Raw genomic sequence first — 17,215 nt, forward strand, 5'->3', positions numbered from 1 at the left:
TAAGGTTTCTGTGGATCTTCCTCCATTCCCTCCTACCGCCCTCCCCTTTGTAAGTAACTAGGAAACCTCTTGCCTTGTTCTCTTTATTACTATGTCTAGATGTTGACATGCAATCAAAGAAATACAAAGGAATTTAAATTCATTTGTTGGCTCTTTTCAGTGTCTGCCTTGATACCTTTTCATTAAGTTTGTGTGTGCGCTACTTTAACAATAAAGTCATTTATTTTTAAACGTGCTACTTAGAATCATAGAATCACTGCAGCGCAGAAGGAGGTCATTCACCCCATCGAGCCTGCACCACCAACTATCCCCATAACTCCACATGTTCACCCTACCAGTTCCCCTGACACTAAGGGGGCAATTTAGTTTGGCCAAACAACCTAACCCACACGTCTTTGAAGTATGAAAAGAAACCCACGCGGACAGGAGGAGAATGTATAAACTCCACACAGAAAGTGACCCAAGGCCAGAATTGAACCCAGGCCCCTGGTGCTGTGAGGCAGCAGTGCTAACCACTGTGTCACCCTTAATTACTTTAATAAAACAGCATCTACTGTAATTATATATGAACACATTGACCTGTTCACTAAAAATAATGCACAACCTTAACCTTTCTCCCCCAAATTGTTTTTTTTTCTGAAAGATCGATATGTCTTAAGAAAAACCTATTAGTGGTAGGATTGCTTCTCTCATAACAATAATGCAATTCAGCTATGTATTATTAATCTCTTCAAATAAAATAGAATAATCAACCTCCATCTAAACTACTGAGACCACGTATTTGTAATAATCAATGGATTCTTGTTATTTCAGCTGACATCCAAGGACACCGTACATGGATTGCTCAAGGAAATGGGTTAAGTACCATAATCGTATTAAATTGAACTTCAGGAAGTATCATTGAAAAATCTATTTGAAAAATACGTACAGAAATTTTAAAAGGAAGGGGAACTTTTAGTTCTCAGGTAGAATTAGCATGAGAATCTATCATGGATGTAACTGAACAAACATTGCCATCAACATGTAAAGAATGTCACTTCCTGACATAAAATATTTTATTTCATTTTATAAGTTCACAAGATAGCCTCTACTTTCTCAGAAGACTAAGGACATTTGGCATGTCAGCTACGACTCTCACCAACTTTTACAGATGCACCATAGAAAGCATTCTTCCTGGTTGTATCACAGCTTGGTATGGCTCCTGCTCTGCCCAAGACCGCAAGAAACTACAAGACGTCGTGAATGTAGCCCAATCCATCACGCAAACCAGCCTCCCATCTATTAAATCTGTCTACATTCCCCACTGCCTCGGCAAAGCAGCCAGCATAATTAAGGACCTCACGCACCCCAGATATTCTCTCTTCCACCTTCTTCCGTCAGGAAAAAGATACAAAAGTCTGAAGTCATGTACCAACCGACTCAAGAACAGCTTCTTCCCTGCTGCCACCAGACTTTTGAATGGACTTACCTTGCATTAAGTTGATATTTCTCTACACCCTAGCTATGACTGTAACACTACATTCTGCACTCTTTCATTTCCTTTTCTATGAATGGTATGCTTTGTCTGTATAGTGCACAAGAAACAATATTTTTCACTGTTTGCTAATACATGTGACAATAATAAATCAAATCAAGTCAAATCAAAAAGATGAAAAAATGCTCTTTCGCCCATTTGGTCACACCCATCTAGAAAACCAAGCTCACTGGCTTCTGACTGAAGCATCTGCTTCTTAAATGAACTCTGCCTTCAACCATCAATCCATTGCAATGTTTGATCACCAGCGGTATAAAGTGCATTCCATGATAACTGTCAACACACTCTCCACAACCTTGAAATAGTGCCCTCTTTATTGCTGCCCTGCTGTTTCTGAAAGTATCATTCCAGACTTACGCACTGTATTCCATTAAGAAACTTACATGCCTCCATGCTGACTTCAAAAAAGACATTTATTTTTGTGCCTGAAGAGTGGTTCTATAATGGGAAGCCAACCCGAAATGCTAGATTATATTTTCAGGCAGCATGATGAGGAGGTAGTCCATCTTGTTTAAAATGATTCCTGATAATACAATAGTATTCCTAATTGTTCATATTAATATACTATAAAAAATAATTACTCAGAAGTACCATCCGTATGTAAACATAAATACACAAGAAAAGTAATAGAATTTTGCAGTTTATTCTAAAAGCATACATTTGCGTGCCAAGCATTAAGTTTGATTTTTTTTTAGCAAAGCTTTCATGGATTGAAGTATTTCAAACTACAGAAATTTTTGGGATTATTTTCAACTTTGCTTCCTGTGAGTAATACCTGCAGAAGAACTCTCCCAATTTTCATTCCTTCCAACAGGTTTAAAACCAGGGCTGCAAATTTGAACATCATCAATTTCCACGGTAAATCACTTGAGAAGTACACTTAATTCATTGAGATGGGCCATTAGTGCAGGCAGCTCAATAGATAAACTGGGTTGGATTATTTCCTGTTGGCCACTCAAAGCTTTCATCTGCAGGTTAACGTACTTGATTTTCCAGTTGCTTCTACCAACGGGTGTGCGGACAAGTCCAAAGAGCTGCTCGAAAATACCAAGGCACTGGATGTTCTTGTGAATGGTGCCCGCCACTGCAATGGCAACTATCCCATGTGGAGAAGTAACGCATCTCATGCCGTTCTGGCCAATGTTGGGATTGAAGAGCAGTTGCTCATCCTTCACCAGGGACAGCAAGCGCTGGCTGACCATCACCGAACTCTGATGGTGCTCGGTGTGGTGTTCTTTGACAGAATAAGCAAATTGAAGTATTGCATCCTCCCAAAAGTGCTGCGGACCCCACTCTTCTGGTTGTCGGCCAAATGAAGGATTTTGGGAGTTCAGAAGAACAAAGAACCATTGGCAGAACTCCTCTCCTATTACTTGGCAGTCAAAGTCTCCATTTGTCAGAGGTGGCGCCTCGCTCTGGAATGTTTCAAGGAGAAAGAATAAAGTCAGATCATTAGAAAAGCATCCAAATTAACAGCAATGATAAATCTAGTTGAGGCAAACAAATATGTATTGGGTAGGGGATGAACGAAGGACATTGCACTCTGTCCTTCCTTCATTCTGAGAGCCAACGGCTGCAAATTGCCTCAACGACTGTGTTATGAACATCGAAGAAATCTAGCTATTGCCAAGAGGATCTAAAATAAGGAAATAAAAACCAGCATGGTCTTTAAATCATGAGAAAATGCAAATGCAGCCTTCCGCCGTAGCTCCCCAAGGAACATACACATCTACTTGACACTAAATTGAAAATGATGGGATAATCATTAGATCATTAGAAAGGCAAAGAGCAGAACACACCACCAAACTGTCGGGAGGTGGAATGCTCATATCCTCTACGTTACTACTGAGCTATATTCAGACCCAATTACTTGGTTTTCAAAACCAGAAATCCTTCTATTCAGGAATAGGTGTTCAATCTCCCAAGTTAGGTTGCCTTCGTGAGTAAGAAATATCAGTTTCAGAGTACACAAAGTGTGGTGATACTGTGCCTTTAAGAAATTTGTCATTTTTTTTGCACAGTATCTGCTGTACCAGTTTGTTTTTATTAACTGAGCTGTTTATTTATTAACTGAACTGCAGCAGTATAGTTGATCTTAATTGCTACCTTGTTTGCTTTAATCTGAACGAATGCAGAGTTCTGTTATTTCATGTTTTCCCCTGGGATATTGCAGAGTAGGGCTTGGTTAGGTTGACTGACAGTAGAAACATAGAAACCCTACAGTGCAGAAGGAGGCCATTCGGCCCATCGAGTCTGCACCGACCACAATCCCACCCAGGCCCTACCCCCACATATCTACCCGCTAATCCCTCTAACTACACATCTCAGGGACAATTTCTAACCTGGCCAATCAACCTAACCCGCACATCTTTGGACTGTGGGAGGAAACCGGAGCACCCGGAGGAAACCCACGCAGACACGAGGAGAATGTGCAAACTCCACACAGACAGTGACCCGAGCCGGGAATCGAACCCGGGACCCTGGAGCTGTGAAGCAGCAGTGTTAACCACTGTGCTACCGTGCCGCCACAGGTAAGGTCATATGTCTGGGTAGGGCTAGACGATCACACAGAACGCAAGGCAGTCTGCTCTTTGGGATCTTTAGAGAGAATTCGCTTTCTCTGTATCTCTTGCTCTGTCTGAGGTCTAGAGACAGGAATCTGCCAGGAAATAAAGATCCTTCTCTGAGATTCTGAGATAATTTATCCCTCCTTTTCTTACCTTTTCTCCTCCTTTGCTTCCCTTTTCGCAATTTTACCTCTCCTACCCATCTCCCCCCTCTCCCCACATCTTCATCTGTCACAGCTTACCCTCTGATTTCAGCTTCTCTGCCGTTTGGCCATTCACACCTTCTATACTTTCTATGGACTGCCCTTAGCACCCCTTAGCCTTTCCCCTTGTTTTTGTGGCTATGAGTAATCTTTCATTCCCTCACCCTACAGTGTAAATATCTCCCACTTTCAATGCCTTTTAGCTTTGACAAAGGGTCATCTGGACTCAAAATGTCAGCCCTTTTCTCTCCTTACAGATGCTGCCAGACCTGCTGAGATTTTCCAGCAGTTTCTCTTTTGGCTTCTCTGAGATTCTACTGTTTGGGGCTAGAGTTTTCTCGGGAAGTTGATGCATGAGAATTGGAAGATAGGTATCTGTCTGGATCACTCTCCAGCAATGTCAAAAGGATGGAAATCTAACGCCACATAAGTACATTTGGTTTTCTGGGCTAACTGGTTCGAAAGAAGGGATTTATGTCTATCGGGAATGCTAAATTGGAACAAAAAAGATAGCTAGCAATTAAGAATTATACTGTGTCATATTTAAGTATTTCAATTGGTAAAAGTTGTGCTGATTCTTTTTGTTATATTCTAACTGTATTTTTAAATAAAGTATTCATAGAATAGAATCCCTGCAGTGCAGAAGGAGGCTATTCAGCCCATTGAGTCTGCACCGACCACAATCCCACCCAGGTCCTATTCCCGTAATCTCACATATTTACGCTACTAATCCCCCTGACACTAAGGGTCAATTTAGCATGGCCAATTAACCTTACCCGCACATCTTTGGACTGTCGGAAGAAACCAGAGCTCCCGGAGGAAACCCACGCAGACACGGGGAGAACATGCAAACTCCACACAGACAGTGACCCGAGCCGGAATTGAACCCGGGTTGCTGGTGCTGTGAGGCAGCAGCGCTAACCACCGTGCCGCCCCAATGTTTTGATAAAAGCTTCCAAAAGGGGCACTTGAATCATACCTGGAGTGAAACACCTTATGCTCACCCTAATGCCAAAATCAAATGTAAAAGTTAGGGTCTAACCTTGGAATTTCTGATCTGGTCCTTAACAAATGGGAAAATAAGAATATAGGAACAAGACTAGGCCATTCAACCACTTGAGCCTGCTCTGCCCATTCAATTAGACTCTCTGAGCTCTGTGCTAACTCCAACTACCTGCTTCCATTTTGTAACTTTTACGACCCTGATTTAAAGCTTACTAATCTCGGTTTTGAGATTACCAATTGAACCCACCTCAATGGCTTTTTTAGTGGGAGACTGTTTCGGATTTCCAGTGCACTGTGTATAAAGAAGTGCTTCCTGGTTGCTTCCCTGAATGGTTGGGCTCTAATCTTAAGGTTATGCCCCTTGACTCTGAACCTCCCTCCCCACCGGAAAAAGCTGGATAAGGCCTGGACCTAATGCAACAAAAGCAGAAAATGCTGGGAACATGCAGCAAGATTAGTTAATATCTGTGGAGAGGACAGAGAAAGGCAGTGTGAACTTTCTGCCAATACGGGAGTCAGGTAGAAGTGCCAAAATTACTTTCCCATTTTCTTCGCTGTTGACTGGCCAGCTGTGCCACCAGCAGTTTCTGTTTACCTTCCAGATTTCCAGCTACTGCATCTTGCTAGCCTGGAATAAATATTCCCTATGGAATGTATTTTGGTCTATTGACATTTTGAGGCATAGAATCCATCGAATCCCTACAGTGCAGAAGGAGGCCATTCGGCCCATTGAGTGCACCGACCACAATCCCACCTAGGCCCTATTCCCGTAACCCCGCATATCTACCCTGCTAATCCCCCTGACACTAACGGGTGATTTAGCATGGCCAATCAACCTAACCCACACATGTTTGGACCGTGGGAGGAAACCGGAGCACCCAGAGGAAACACACGCAGACATGGGAAGACTGTACAAACTCCACACAGACAGTGACCTGAGGCCGGAATTGGACCCGGATCCCTGGCGCTGTGAGGCAGCAGTGCTGACCACTGTGCCACCGTGCCAATGAAAATACCGGTCTTATTTTATGATAATGATATGGAAAAATGTGACTTGTGCCTTTAATATAGAAGACATTGATGTAATAGCAGCCTTAGTAAATTTCAGTAAACCATAACGGTGACACAGCGGTTAACACTGCTGCCTCACAGCGCTAGGTACCCTGGTCCAATTCCAGCCTCGGGTCATTGTCTGTGTGGAATTTGCACGTTCTCCCGTGTCTGTTTCGGGTTCCTCTGGGTGCTCCGGCTTCCTCCCACAGTCCAAAGATGTGTGGGTTAGGTTGATGGCCATGCTAAATTACCCCTTATTATCAGGGGGATGAACAGGGTAAAGACGAGGGGTTATGGGGATAGGGCCTGGATGGGATTGTTGTCAGTGCAGGCTCAAAAGGCTGAATGGCCTCCTTCTGCATTGTAGGGATTCTATGATTCTAGATAATTGGATCGCCTCCCAAATCAAAATATTTATCAATTCTGAACCAAGTAACAGAATCCCCATAAACCCACATATTTAACCAGCTAATCCCCCTGACATTAAGTATCAATCTAGCATGGCCAAACAGCCTCAGGAATGTAAATAATTAAGTATGTGAATAACCCATTTGACCCAACCAGGCGAGTCTGCCATTTTGTTAGCCACTGCAGTTCTATCATTTTTATCCCAATTTCCTGTCCAGATCCCTGAGCAATTACTTATCAAAGAAGTATCCATTGCCTTTTAAAAGCTTCATCTGATTCTTAATCTATTTTTATCTTGCATAGCAGGTTTTATACCAACAATCCTTTGTGCAATTTAATATTTCCGGACAGCATATTGTGTCAATTTTTGCTTAATACTGTACAAGCACAGTGGAAGAATTACTTTTGTCAGATAAATAGGAACAAAGACAAATAAAAGCTTGAGGTAATTGATAATGCAGAGGTTAGGACCCAAGATCTCTGTGAAATGCTAAACATTTTTTGATGCAAACTTAATTACCTGCATAACATTGAAATGTATGTTCATTTGCAATTCCAGTTGCCTCTTTGCCTCATCCTGTGCTTGTTCCCTCATTTGCTCTTGCACTTTTCTCTTAATTTGCTCTTCCAGTTCGCTCCTTGCCTGCTCCTCTGCTTGTTTCTTCATTTGCTTCTTCACTTGTCTTCTCATCTGTTCATCGGCCTGTCTCACCCTCTCCTCCTTCTGTTTCCTTGCCTGCTCCTCCATTTGTCTTTTCAACTGATCCTCGACTTGTCTTGCCTGATCCAAATCCCTCTTTGCCATCTTGACCTCTTGTGCCAGGACTTCTAGCTTTGCTTTTGCAGCTTTCTCCTTTGTCTTCTGCTCCAATTCTTGGTTCCTAGCTTGCACCAGAATGTTGTGTTTTGTTTGATTTATTACCGCTTTTCTCTTCCATTCTTCCTGTACCCAATAGGACAAAACCTTGTCAATGAGTTGCTGTTTGTCTGCTGAAGCTGAGGTGACAACATCATGGGTGATTAAGTATTTCAATATTGCCTCTCGCACAACCTTCCGCCGCTTTAGTAGCTCTTCAGCATTTTGGCTACAGTTTAGAATGACATTGATGGCTTCTACAAGAAAATCAAAAAAAGCAGTTTCACTTGTATATGTAACTATAGAATAATAGAATGGTTACAGCACAGGAGGACATTTAGGCCAAGATGTCTATGCAATGGCAACTTAGCTAGTCCCACTTTCCTACCCTTTCTCCTAGTTCTGATTTATTTTTCCTAAGCCACTTACCCAATTTTAATTTGAATGATATCATCGAGTCATTCTATTAAGCAAAGCATTCTAACCACTTGCTGTGTAAAAGGTTTTCCTCTTAAGTTGTTGCTTCTTTGGCCATTCATTTTTTAAAAATTATTAGTGTCATAAGTAGGCTTACATTAACACTGCAATGAAGTTACTGTGAAAGTTCCCTAGTTGTCACACTCCGGTGCCTGTTCGGGTACACTGAGGGAGAATTCAGCATGGCCAATGCACCTAACCAGCACGTCTTTTGGACTGTGGGAGAAAACCGGAGCACCCAGAGGGAACTCACACAGACATGGAGAGAATGTGTACATTCGCACAGACAGTGACCAAGCCAGGAATCGAACCCAGGTCCCTGGTGCTGTGAGGCAGCAGTGCTAACCACTGTGCCACAGGGAAAGTAGATAGAGCGGGACCTGTAGATGTAGTGTAAAAAAGTAGATAAAAGCAAATTACTGCTGGTCCTAGAATCTGAAACAAAAAGAGAAAATGTTGGAAAATCTCAGCAGGTCTGGCAGCATCAGTAAGGAGAGAAAAGAGCTGACGTTTTGAGTCCAGATGACCCTTTGTCAAAGCTAAAAGGCATAGAAAGTGGGAGTTATTTATACTGTAGTGTGAGGGAATGAAAGATGAGTCATAGCCACTAAACCAGGATGTAGTATATGTAGATTTCCAAAAGGGAAAAGTTAAATCCCATGGATTTGGAGGAAGTGTGTTAGCATGGATTGAAAATTGGCTGTCACATAGAAACAGAGAGTTGGAATAAATGGGTCCTTTTCAGAGTGGAAAGATGTAACTAGTGGAGTACCACAGGGATCAGTTCTTGGCTGCCAATTATTCACTATTTACATTAATAACCTGGAGGAAGGTACAGGAATGTAAGGTTTCCAAATTGTACGAAGAGAGGTGTAAGGGCATGTTGTGATGAGGACATTCTGATTTGACAACAGGATATAGATAGATTAGGTGACTGAGTGAAAACATGGCAAATGGAGTTCATTGTGGGGAAGTGTGAGGTCATGCACTTCAGGAGGAATCTAGAAGCAGATTATCTAAATGGGGAGAGATACTGCATGGGAGTGAAGTCCAGAGGGATCTGGGTGTTCTAGTGCATGAATCACAAAAAGCTAGCAGGCAGGTCCAACAAATAGTTAAAAAGACAAATAGCATTTTGGTCTTTATTGCAAAGGGGTTAGAGTTTAAAAATAGGGACGTTTTGTTGCAATTGTACAGGGTGTTGGTGAAGCCTTACCTGGAATACCACATACAATCTTGGTCCCCTTACCTAAAAAAGGATATAGTAACATTGGAGGCAGTCCAAAGAAAATTCACCGGGCTAATTCCTGGAATGAGAGATTTGTCCTATCAAGAGAGACTAAATAGTCTGATTCTGTATTCCTTGGAGTTTAGAAGAGTGAGCGGTGACCTTATTCAAACATATAAGATCCTGAGGGAGTTTGACAGGGTAGATGGAGATGTTTTCATTACGGGGAGAGTCTCAAACAAGGGGACATGGCTACAAGATAAAGGCAGTAAGAAGTCTCACAACACCAGGTTAAAGTCCAACAGGTTTATTTGGTAGCAAATACCATAAGCTTTCGGAGCGCTGCCCCTTCGTCAGACTGCATGGGAGTGAAGTCCAGAGGGATCTGGGTGTTCTAGTGCATGAATCACAAAAAGCTAGCAGGCAGGTCCAACAAATAGTTTAGTCGGCAGCGCTCCGAAAGCTTATGGTATTTGCTACCAAATAAACCTGTTGGACTTTAACCTGGTGTTGTGAGACTTCTTACTGTGCTTACCCCAGTCCAACGCCGGCATCTCCACATCATGACAAGATAAAGGGCCAGTCATTTAAAACTGAGGTGCATAGATACTTCTTCTCATGGAAGGTGGTGAATCCCTGGAATTCTCTGCCCCAAATGGTGGTGGAGGCTGGATCATTAGTATTTAAAGTGAAAATGGCTAAATATTTGATAGATCGAGGAATAGAGGACTATGGGGAAATGGTACAGAAAAGGAGCTGAGGCTGGCATATTTCAGCCATGATCGTATTGAATGGCAGAGAAGGTTTGAAGGGCCTGGTGGCCTACTCCTGCTGCCATTTCTTGTGTTCACCTCATGGACTGCAATGGTTCAAGAGGCAGCTTACTACCATCTTTTGAAGGGTAACTGGGGATGGACAATAAATGCCGAGCCAGCCACACCCATATACCATAAATGTTTAAAAAAACTTGCCCTGCTACCGTCATATTCCCCAGGTCTCTCTACACCTGAACACTTTAGAATTGCATTTTTGATTTTATGTTGCCGCTCCTCATCCTGCCTGCCAAAATATATTGCTTAACATGTCTCTGTATTAACCTTCCTCTGTCACATGTTCACCTGTTCCTGTTTATGCCCTCCTGTTGCTGTCAATGTCCACCTGTTCCTGTTTATGCAAGCCCGTAAGTCTCTTGTTCTCCCCCTCCTCCCCCCACTACTCAATACTTTCAGGTTTGTGTCAACTGCAAATTTTGCAGTTGTGCCCTGTGCACTCCAGTCTAAGGCATTAATACAAAGCAAGAAAAGCCAACGTCCAGGCTCCAATTTCTGGAGAATCCACTCTTTACTTTCCTCTACTCCAAATAAAAACTTTTAGTCTTTTTATTGACACTCAGCCAATTTTGTATCCATGCTGCCTTTCTCCCTTTTATTTCATGAGATTTAACTTTGCTAGCACTGCCAGTGTCAAGTGGGCACTGCCCGCTATGTCCCTGACAACCTGGGGGCTTCAATGGCCTTTGAGCCCAACAGCATGACCATTGTGTCAGGTCTCTGCATCAGTAAGGGTATCAAGGGTCAGGGGAAAGGGCAGGAAAGTGGATGTGAGGAATGTTGGATCAGCCACAATTCCATTGAATGGTGGAGCAGGCGCAAGGGGCCGAATGGCCTACTCCTGTTCCTATTTCATATGGTCATAACGAAAGAACATCCACAACCCTCTGGGATAGACTTCCAAAATTTCACAACCTTTGAATGAAGCTCTGGTGGTTTGTTCTAACCTCACCCATTATGGGAAAATAACTTGACTGTACCCAAAGTATCACCTCTTTAAAGGATACCAATTGTTCCATTACAGTTTTGCCTGCCAGGACTTGATTCCCATTTATCTGGGGTCAGATCTGTTCTCTCTCACTGAACTTGGCCCTCCTCCAATGATTCAGTTGTTCCACGCCTTTCTCCTTAGCTAACATAAATCTTATGACACTTATGGCTTACTTCTGGTCATAATTTTTATTTCCAATACTAAATAATAAGGAAAAAAAAAAGAAAGGTATTGAAAATTTGGCTTGTTCATAAACCAAATGATTGAACTGTTTTGGCAAAGGCCAACATTAACTTCCTCTGTCCTTTCAATTAAAATGCAAGGCGGCTGATACTTACTTGGTACTTCCAGTGAACTCCGATCATGTTAGCAGAACTGCTAGAAAATACGACAGAGTCCCTCTCCAATATTTATAAAGTCAATGTCAGGGTATACAAGCCATGGTGTGGATATGCCGGCGTTGGAGTGGGATAAGCACAGAAGTCTCGCAACACCAGGTTAAAGTCCAACAGGTTTATTTGGCAGCACTAGCTTTTGGAGTCTCAAGCTCCTTCATCAGGTGAGTGAGGACTTGTGTTCACAAACAGGGCATATAAACACACAAACTCAATTTACAAGACAATGGTTGGAATGCGAGTCTTTACAGGTAATCAAGTCTTAAAGGTACAGACAATGTGAGTGGCCAAGCACAGGTTAAAGAGATGTGTATTGTCTCCAGCCAGTACAGTTAGTGAGATTTTGCAAGCCCAGGCAAGTCGTGGGGGTTACGACTTGCCTGGGCTTGCAAAATCCCACTAACTGCAGTTTCAGGATGTGTGTTTTTGTTACACCCACAGTTTCGAATAATTTGTGGTTCAAAGAAAGAATAATTTGTGGTTCAAAGTTCTACCTCTCAGCCTTACCAATCATACAGAATCAATGTTTGTGAGACAATGTTTTGGTATATTTACTTTCTGTTTATCAGCTGCTGAAATCGCGTTGCTACCCACGGTGAGAAGTCCATTTTCTGGTTGGTTCTGCAAGTTGAGTTGCATTTGATGTTGCCGTATCTTTTAAAGCCTTACCTAATTATAATCTGATGTGAACTTCATAATGTCCTACATGCATTATTTTGAAATATTAGAAATGCATCAAGATTGTTTTTACTAATATAGAATGTAACTTAGTACAATTTAGTATCTTGATATAGAAAATGCTTTCAAAGGTTTGTGTATTGCATCTGCAAAAAATCATTCCACTGGATAGTCTGTACCGATTTAGGATATTGGTTTAAATCTTTACCCAAATCTAGCAACCAGTTAGTTAAAAGTAGAAATCAGGTGCAGCTATGTATTTTCTACAGATATGTTTTGGCGACTTGATACATGAGCAAATGCCCGTTTGTACCTACCTTTTGTAGTCCATGCGTTAATCTGCTTGCTGGCTACAGTGTCCTTCAGTGCAAATAAGTCACTGTAGTTTAAGGATTGTAGGATTTCAGTGCAGCCCAATTTTTGCATCACAGAAAATTGGGTCATGTTTTTCTCCCTGGTTTAGTAAAGTGTTTAAAATTGGAGGAACAAAAAAAAAATCACAAATCTGCCTTTAAACAATACAAGTAGCTCCCATGTATTGCGATGGTTTGCTATCTGCGCAACGCTGGTTCACTGCACTCACAAAGTGAAACTTAAATTAAGCAAATAAATTGCATAATGGAAAATCGAAACTCAAGACCAGCTGACATGAACAGGAAATGAATGAGTCATTCCTTTCGCTTCCCCCAAACTGACAACATTGGGAACACCGATAATAACGTTGTAGAAATTTGGAAGCATCCTTCCCCCCCCGCCCCACAAGACTCATTTCATTTTAAAAAATTTTATAAAGTACGCGTGAAATTTCAGAAAAAAACTTCAGGATGGGATTTGGTCCGTTTTCTCTGATGCTGGAAATTAATTCTGACTGCCAGGATTTTGGTGTTGCACTATTCGGGGAGTGTTCAAAACAAGCCTCGGTTGGTCTGGCAGGGCTGGCTTTGGAGCTTAGGGCAGAAAGGGCAGCAGCAAGTAAGGCAGAGGGAGCAGCAGCGGGTGGTTTTATACTAAAATATTAGGGCGCGATCTTACTGGCTCGTTGCGCTGTTCGATCAGTGTGGCGAGCAGAGAAGATAGCCTGAGAGGGTAAAATACTGATTCACAAAAATGGCTTTGTGCCCTTTCCTTTTGACATAAAAGGAACAAAAGTCAAAAGGAATTACCGGGTTCAGCACGGCTCATTCCGTCCTCACGGTTCCCCCCCTGCTTCTCCCCACCCTCACGCCCCCCCGCCCGCTTCTCCCCACCCTCACGCCCCCCCCCGCTTCTCCCCACCCTCGCGCCCCTCGCCCGCTTCTCCCCACCCTCACGCTCCCCCCCCCGCCACGGATCCCCCCTACTTCTCCCCACCCTCACGCCCCCCCCCGCCCGCTTCTCCCTACCCTCACGCCCCCCCCGCCACGGTTCCCCCCTACTTCTCCCCACCCTCACGCCCCCCCCCACTCCACTTCTCCCCACCCCCACCAAGCAACACCTCACACTGGCGAGAATTACCATTGCTCTGCAGTAACGGGATCAGGTGCCATGCTGGATGAGAGGCCAGTGACACCCCCAGGTAGGCAGCGGCATGGCCGGACAGTGCCCAGACAGTGCCAGTCTGGCAGTGCCCACTTGGGCACCATATCTGTTCAGGGGCAATGTCGGAGGGGAGGTGTGGGTGGGGCTAAACAAAGGGGGTGCATGCACAATGATGGGGGAGCTTATACAAGAGGGGTGGTCAGCAGTGGAGGGGGGGGGGGGGAGAAGAGGTCATGCAAGGGTGGGCCGTGGAGTGGGGTCATGTCAGGAGTCTGCCAAGGAACTCATCAGGACGGTCCTCATGATGTCCTGTTGGTGTGGGGGTAGCAATGCCACCAATGATGGGGAGGCAATCCGATATTCATGGGGGTGGTAGGGGGTCTCCCAGTGCGCTCGTAGATTCGTGCACCCTGCAGAGAGCCACCCCAGGGCAAAGCCTTTTCCGAAATTTGGAAGTTTTGGGGGAGGATTTTGGGAAGATTCCACCTATCTTTTCCAGGATGTCCTTTCAGATATTTTATGAATAAAGTATATTTGTGCAAGAAAAAAGATGGGGGGAGAGCTTTCAAGCATATTGTTGAACCTATGCACTTGATACAGTAATAGTCCTCAGGCAGACAGTTTAACACTTTGACTTTATTCTGGTTAAAGTCTTGAGCAATTTAAACTGCATTTGCTCCAAGTAACAATGTAAAACAAAACCTCTGGGAAATTAGAACTGTTCCCAGCAAAACAAACCCATCAGTTACTCTGTTCAAAGACTGACTCGGAGACCAGTTTACTGCTGTTTGTTGGAGTCATAGAGGATACAAAAGGCATTTCACTGAACTTGGGTCTACTTATAATACATTCACATTTCATTCAGTCTCCAATATCTTTTCTGAATATTAACACTTGTCAAATATCCAGTCTCAAAGACTGGATTGACAATTAACAGAAAATATACAGCAACACGCATGGTTTTCTACAGCACAAGCATTTAATAAGAAACCAAATCTGTCAGTATAACTGCTACCAAATATATCATTGACTTCCATGGCTGCTCTTACTTCAAGTGGAGTGTTAACGCAGAAGAGCATTGCATTCGATTTGCAGCTGTCTTTTGAAGTAGATGTAAAATTAAAGTTGAGTTCTCTGAAGTGTGAACAGTTTACAGGCATCTGTCCACATCATTCAAGATGTACACCAGTGTCCTCAACATGTTAGGTATAAAAATGATAATGGTAAGATTGAATCATATTTCAATGCTTTGATCTAATTAAATGGCGGGCAGGCTGAATGGTCTATGCGGTTTCTGTATTGCACAGTTAGTAGTCTCACAACACCAGGTTAAAGTCCCAACTCTCCACTCACCTGATGAAGGAGCAGCGCTCCGAAAGCTCGTGCTACCAAATAAACCTGTTGGACTTTAACCTGGTGTTGTGAGACTTCTTACTGTGACCACCCGAGTCCAATGACAGCATCGCCACACCATGGTTTCTGTGTTGAAAAAACTCCTGGAAGCAGCAAAATGGGTGTGTGTAGCAGTTAAATATTTAACATGTTTGTCAAGCTGCATAGCATGTCTTAACCACTTATCTAAGCCCCAATATTTTGATTTTATCAGTGGTCACAATAGAGGGAAATAGTGCTCGCCTTCAGTCAACTTTAGAAGAAAACTAATTTATTAACAATTACAATGGGCATGGATTAAGGTGATGACGAATACTTCCACACAAAAGAAAATGCAACAATATTTTCTCATCATTTTTCATGAATGCGTCTCCCATGGAGTTACCAGATGAGGGAACAGAGGCTCCAGGAACAAGTGGGACACCATGACTGGATCAGGAAAGCAAGCTGCAGCCAATGGCCAAAGTATATCAGCCCAGGAAATGAGCAGGATGCGGCGCTGGCAGAGTTGACAACGCTATCAAAAACCACCTGGTGGCTGCCAGGGAGGTTAGGCACGACTTACCTCTTTCTTCTTTTATACTATCTTTGCTGGCTGTGCAAATTGACGTGAAAAGCTCTCACGGCAGCTGGAAGGAAGCCAAAATTACCTTTTCGTTACTCTGAATGATTACGTTTCTATTATAAAAATCAAACAGGAAGCTCAGATACGAGGCTACTTTGAAATAATCAGGGAAGCATGGCGAACAAAAATGCCTCAGAGGACTTCACATTTTTAACTCTGTGCTTCGGAGTGCAGTAAACGTTAAATCTGTTTCTCTCTTCACAGACACTGCCAGATCTGCTGAGTATTCCCAGCACTTTCTGTCCTTAATTTTGGATAGCACTTGAAGAACAAACAGCTCCAAGAATGCAATACTCATTCAGCAGTGTCAATCTTGTTAATCCGTTCCTGGAATTGGAGTGGGGCTAAATGCCAATCTTCTTAACTCAAGTCAAAAGTGCCAGCAAGAGTCAAAGATTCACCATGAACTGAGAAAATGCAGCTTTATCAAATACATTTAACAATTGCAATATAAAGAGAGCAAATGTATTTGTAACCAACAAAATGGAGCGGGGGGAGGAGGAGGGGGGAGGCAAAAAGAGAATACTTGTTGAAATAACATTGATCCTTTGGCAAGGACAAATTTGGTAAGATTTCCTCACTCGAGACTTTTGACAATTTTGCGAATGCTGGTCGCATGTTGCACAGGCAATAAGTGCAGTCTGTTTTCATTTGTGCTCTTGGCGTGAATTGTGGGACTGGTTGCTTTGCAATACGATGTACTGAATTGTAGCACAGCTGCAAAGTTGCACTATTGATTTCGAGAAGCAGTCGTGAGCCATTGACAGATGCGCAAATCTTTCATAAGCCCAGCAAACAGCCTCAATCACAAATCCCTACAGAGTATTCTTCAAAAACTTTCAGCAGCTCATTGGATTCGTATTTGATGATGGGGAGCTCTGAATTCTCACTGGGCAGGACAGTCGCGGGCGCTGCTGCCTCTTGGCCAGTGATCTTTAGGTGAACAAATTTCATCTTCCAATTGTTCTCATTGCTTGGGCAACGGATAAGACCAAAGATTTGCTCAAAAATCCCCAGGCAGATTGACTCTCTATGAATGGTGCCAGCCACTGCAATAATAACTAATCCGTGAGGTGAATGGGTGCACTTCAGTCCACTGGCAGTCAGGTTAGGATTCAGGAATAGATGCTCCTCTTTCGTCAGTGCTAATAAACGAAGGCTGACCATACCTGCACCAGTGTACACCTCCAATTGTTGTTCAGAAGTTCTGTAGGAAAACTTAAGTATAACATCGTCCCAAAAATGCTGGGGGCCCCAGTCTTTCGATTGTTCTGGCAGTAATGGATTCTGGGAGTTCAGAAGCTGATAAAACCACTTGCAGAATTCGAGTCCCATAGACTGGTAATCGTACACGTAGTTTGTGGCTATATTGTTTGTTGGGACATAATTTCCTGATGTGCTTCCTGAAGAGTGGTTTTTCTGAGAGAAAGGAAAAATAGGTACATTTATCCTTGG

The 17,215-nt window shown here is 43.1% G+C and overlaps 2 protein-coding genes across 2 annotated transcripts in view; both read right to left on the minus strand.

The window, feature by feature from the left end:
• Window positions 1-1,579: 1,579 nt before the first annotated feature.
• LOC144506559 (uncharacterized protein C3orf38 homolog) lies at window positions 1,580-13,321 on the minus strand. Its single transcript, XM_078232844.1, has 3 exons — window positions 12,543-13,321; window positions 7,291-7,883; window positions 1,580-2,949 (listed from the first exon to the last, which is right to left on the minus strand). The coding sequence occupies exons 1-3, from the start codon at window positions 12,667-12,669 to the stop codon at window positions 2,398-2,400; spliced, it is 1,272 nt and encodes a 423-aa protein (XP_078088970.1). The 5' UTR covers window positions 12,670-13,321; the 3' UTR covers window positions 1,580-2,397.
• A 1,038-nt stretch (window positions 13,322-14,359) lies between these two features.
• c17h3orf38 (chromosome 17 C3orf38 homolog) overlaps window positions 14,360-17,215 on the minus strand; it is a 15,673-nt gene continuing 12,817 nt past the window's right edge. The window contains exon 3 of the mRNA XM_078232845.1: window positions 14,360-17,179. Coding sequence (XP_078088971.1) covers window positions 16,562-17,179 — 618 coding nt within the window. The 3' untranslated portion in view covers window positions 14,360-16,561. The remainder of the gene's footprint in view (window positions 17,180-17,215) is intronic.

Source organism: Mustelus asterias, chromosome 17 (assembly GCF_964213995.1).
Source record: "Mustelus asterias chromosome 17, sMusAst1.hap1.1, whole genome shotgun sequence".
NCBI classification, from domain to species: Eukaryota; Metazoa; Chordata; class Chondrichthyes; order Carcharhiniformes; family Triakidae; genus Mustelus; species Mustelus asterias.

Excerpts from the sequence above, each read along its gene's own strand:
- LOC144506559 (XM_078232844.1), bottom strand. The coding sequence starts at position 12,669 with ATGACCCAATTTTCTGTGATGCAAAAATTGGGCTGCACTGAAATCCTA. Across the intron at positions 7,884-12,542 it reads TAACGCATGGACTACAAAAG|AAGCCATCAATGTCATTCTA; the intron begins GTAGGTACAAAC and ends ATTTTCTTGTAG. Across the intron at positions 2,950-7,290 it reads TACATTTCAATGTTATGCAG|AGCGAGGCGCCACCTCTGAC; the intron begins GTAATTAAGTTT and ends GAAACATTCCAG.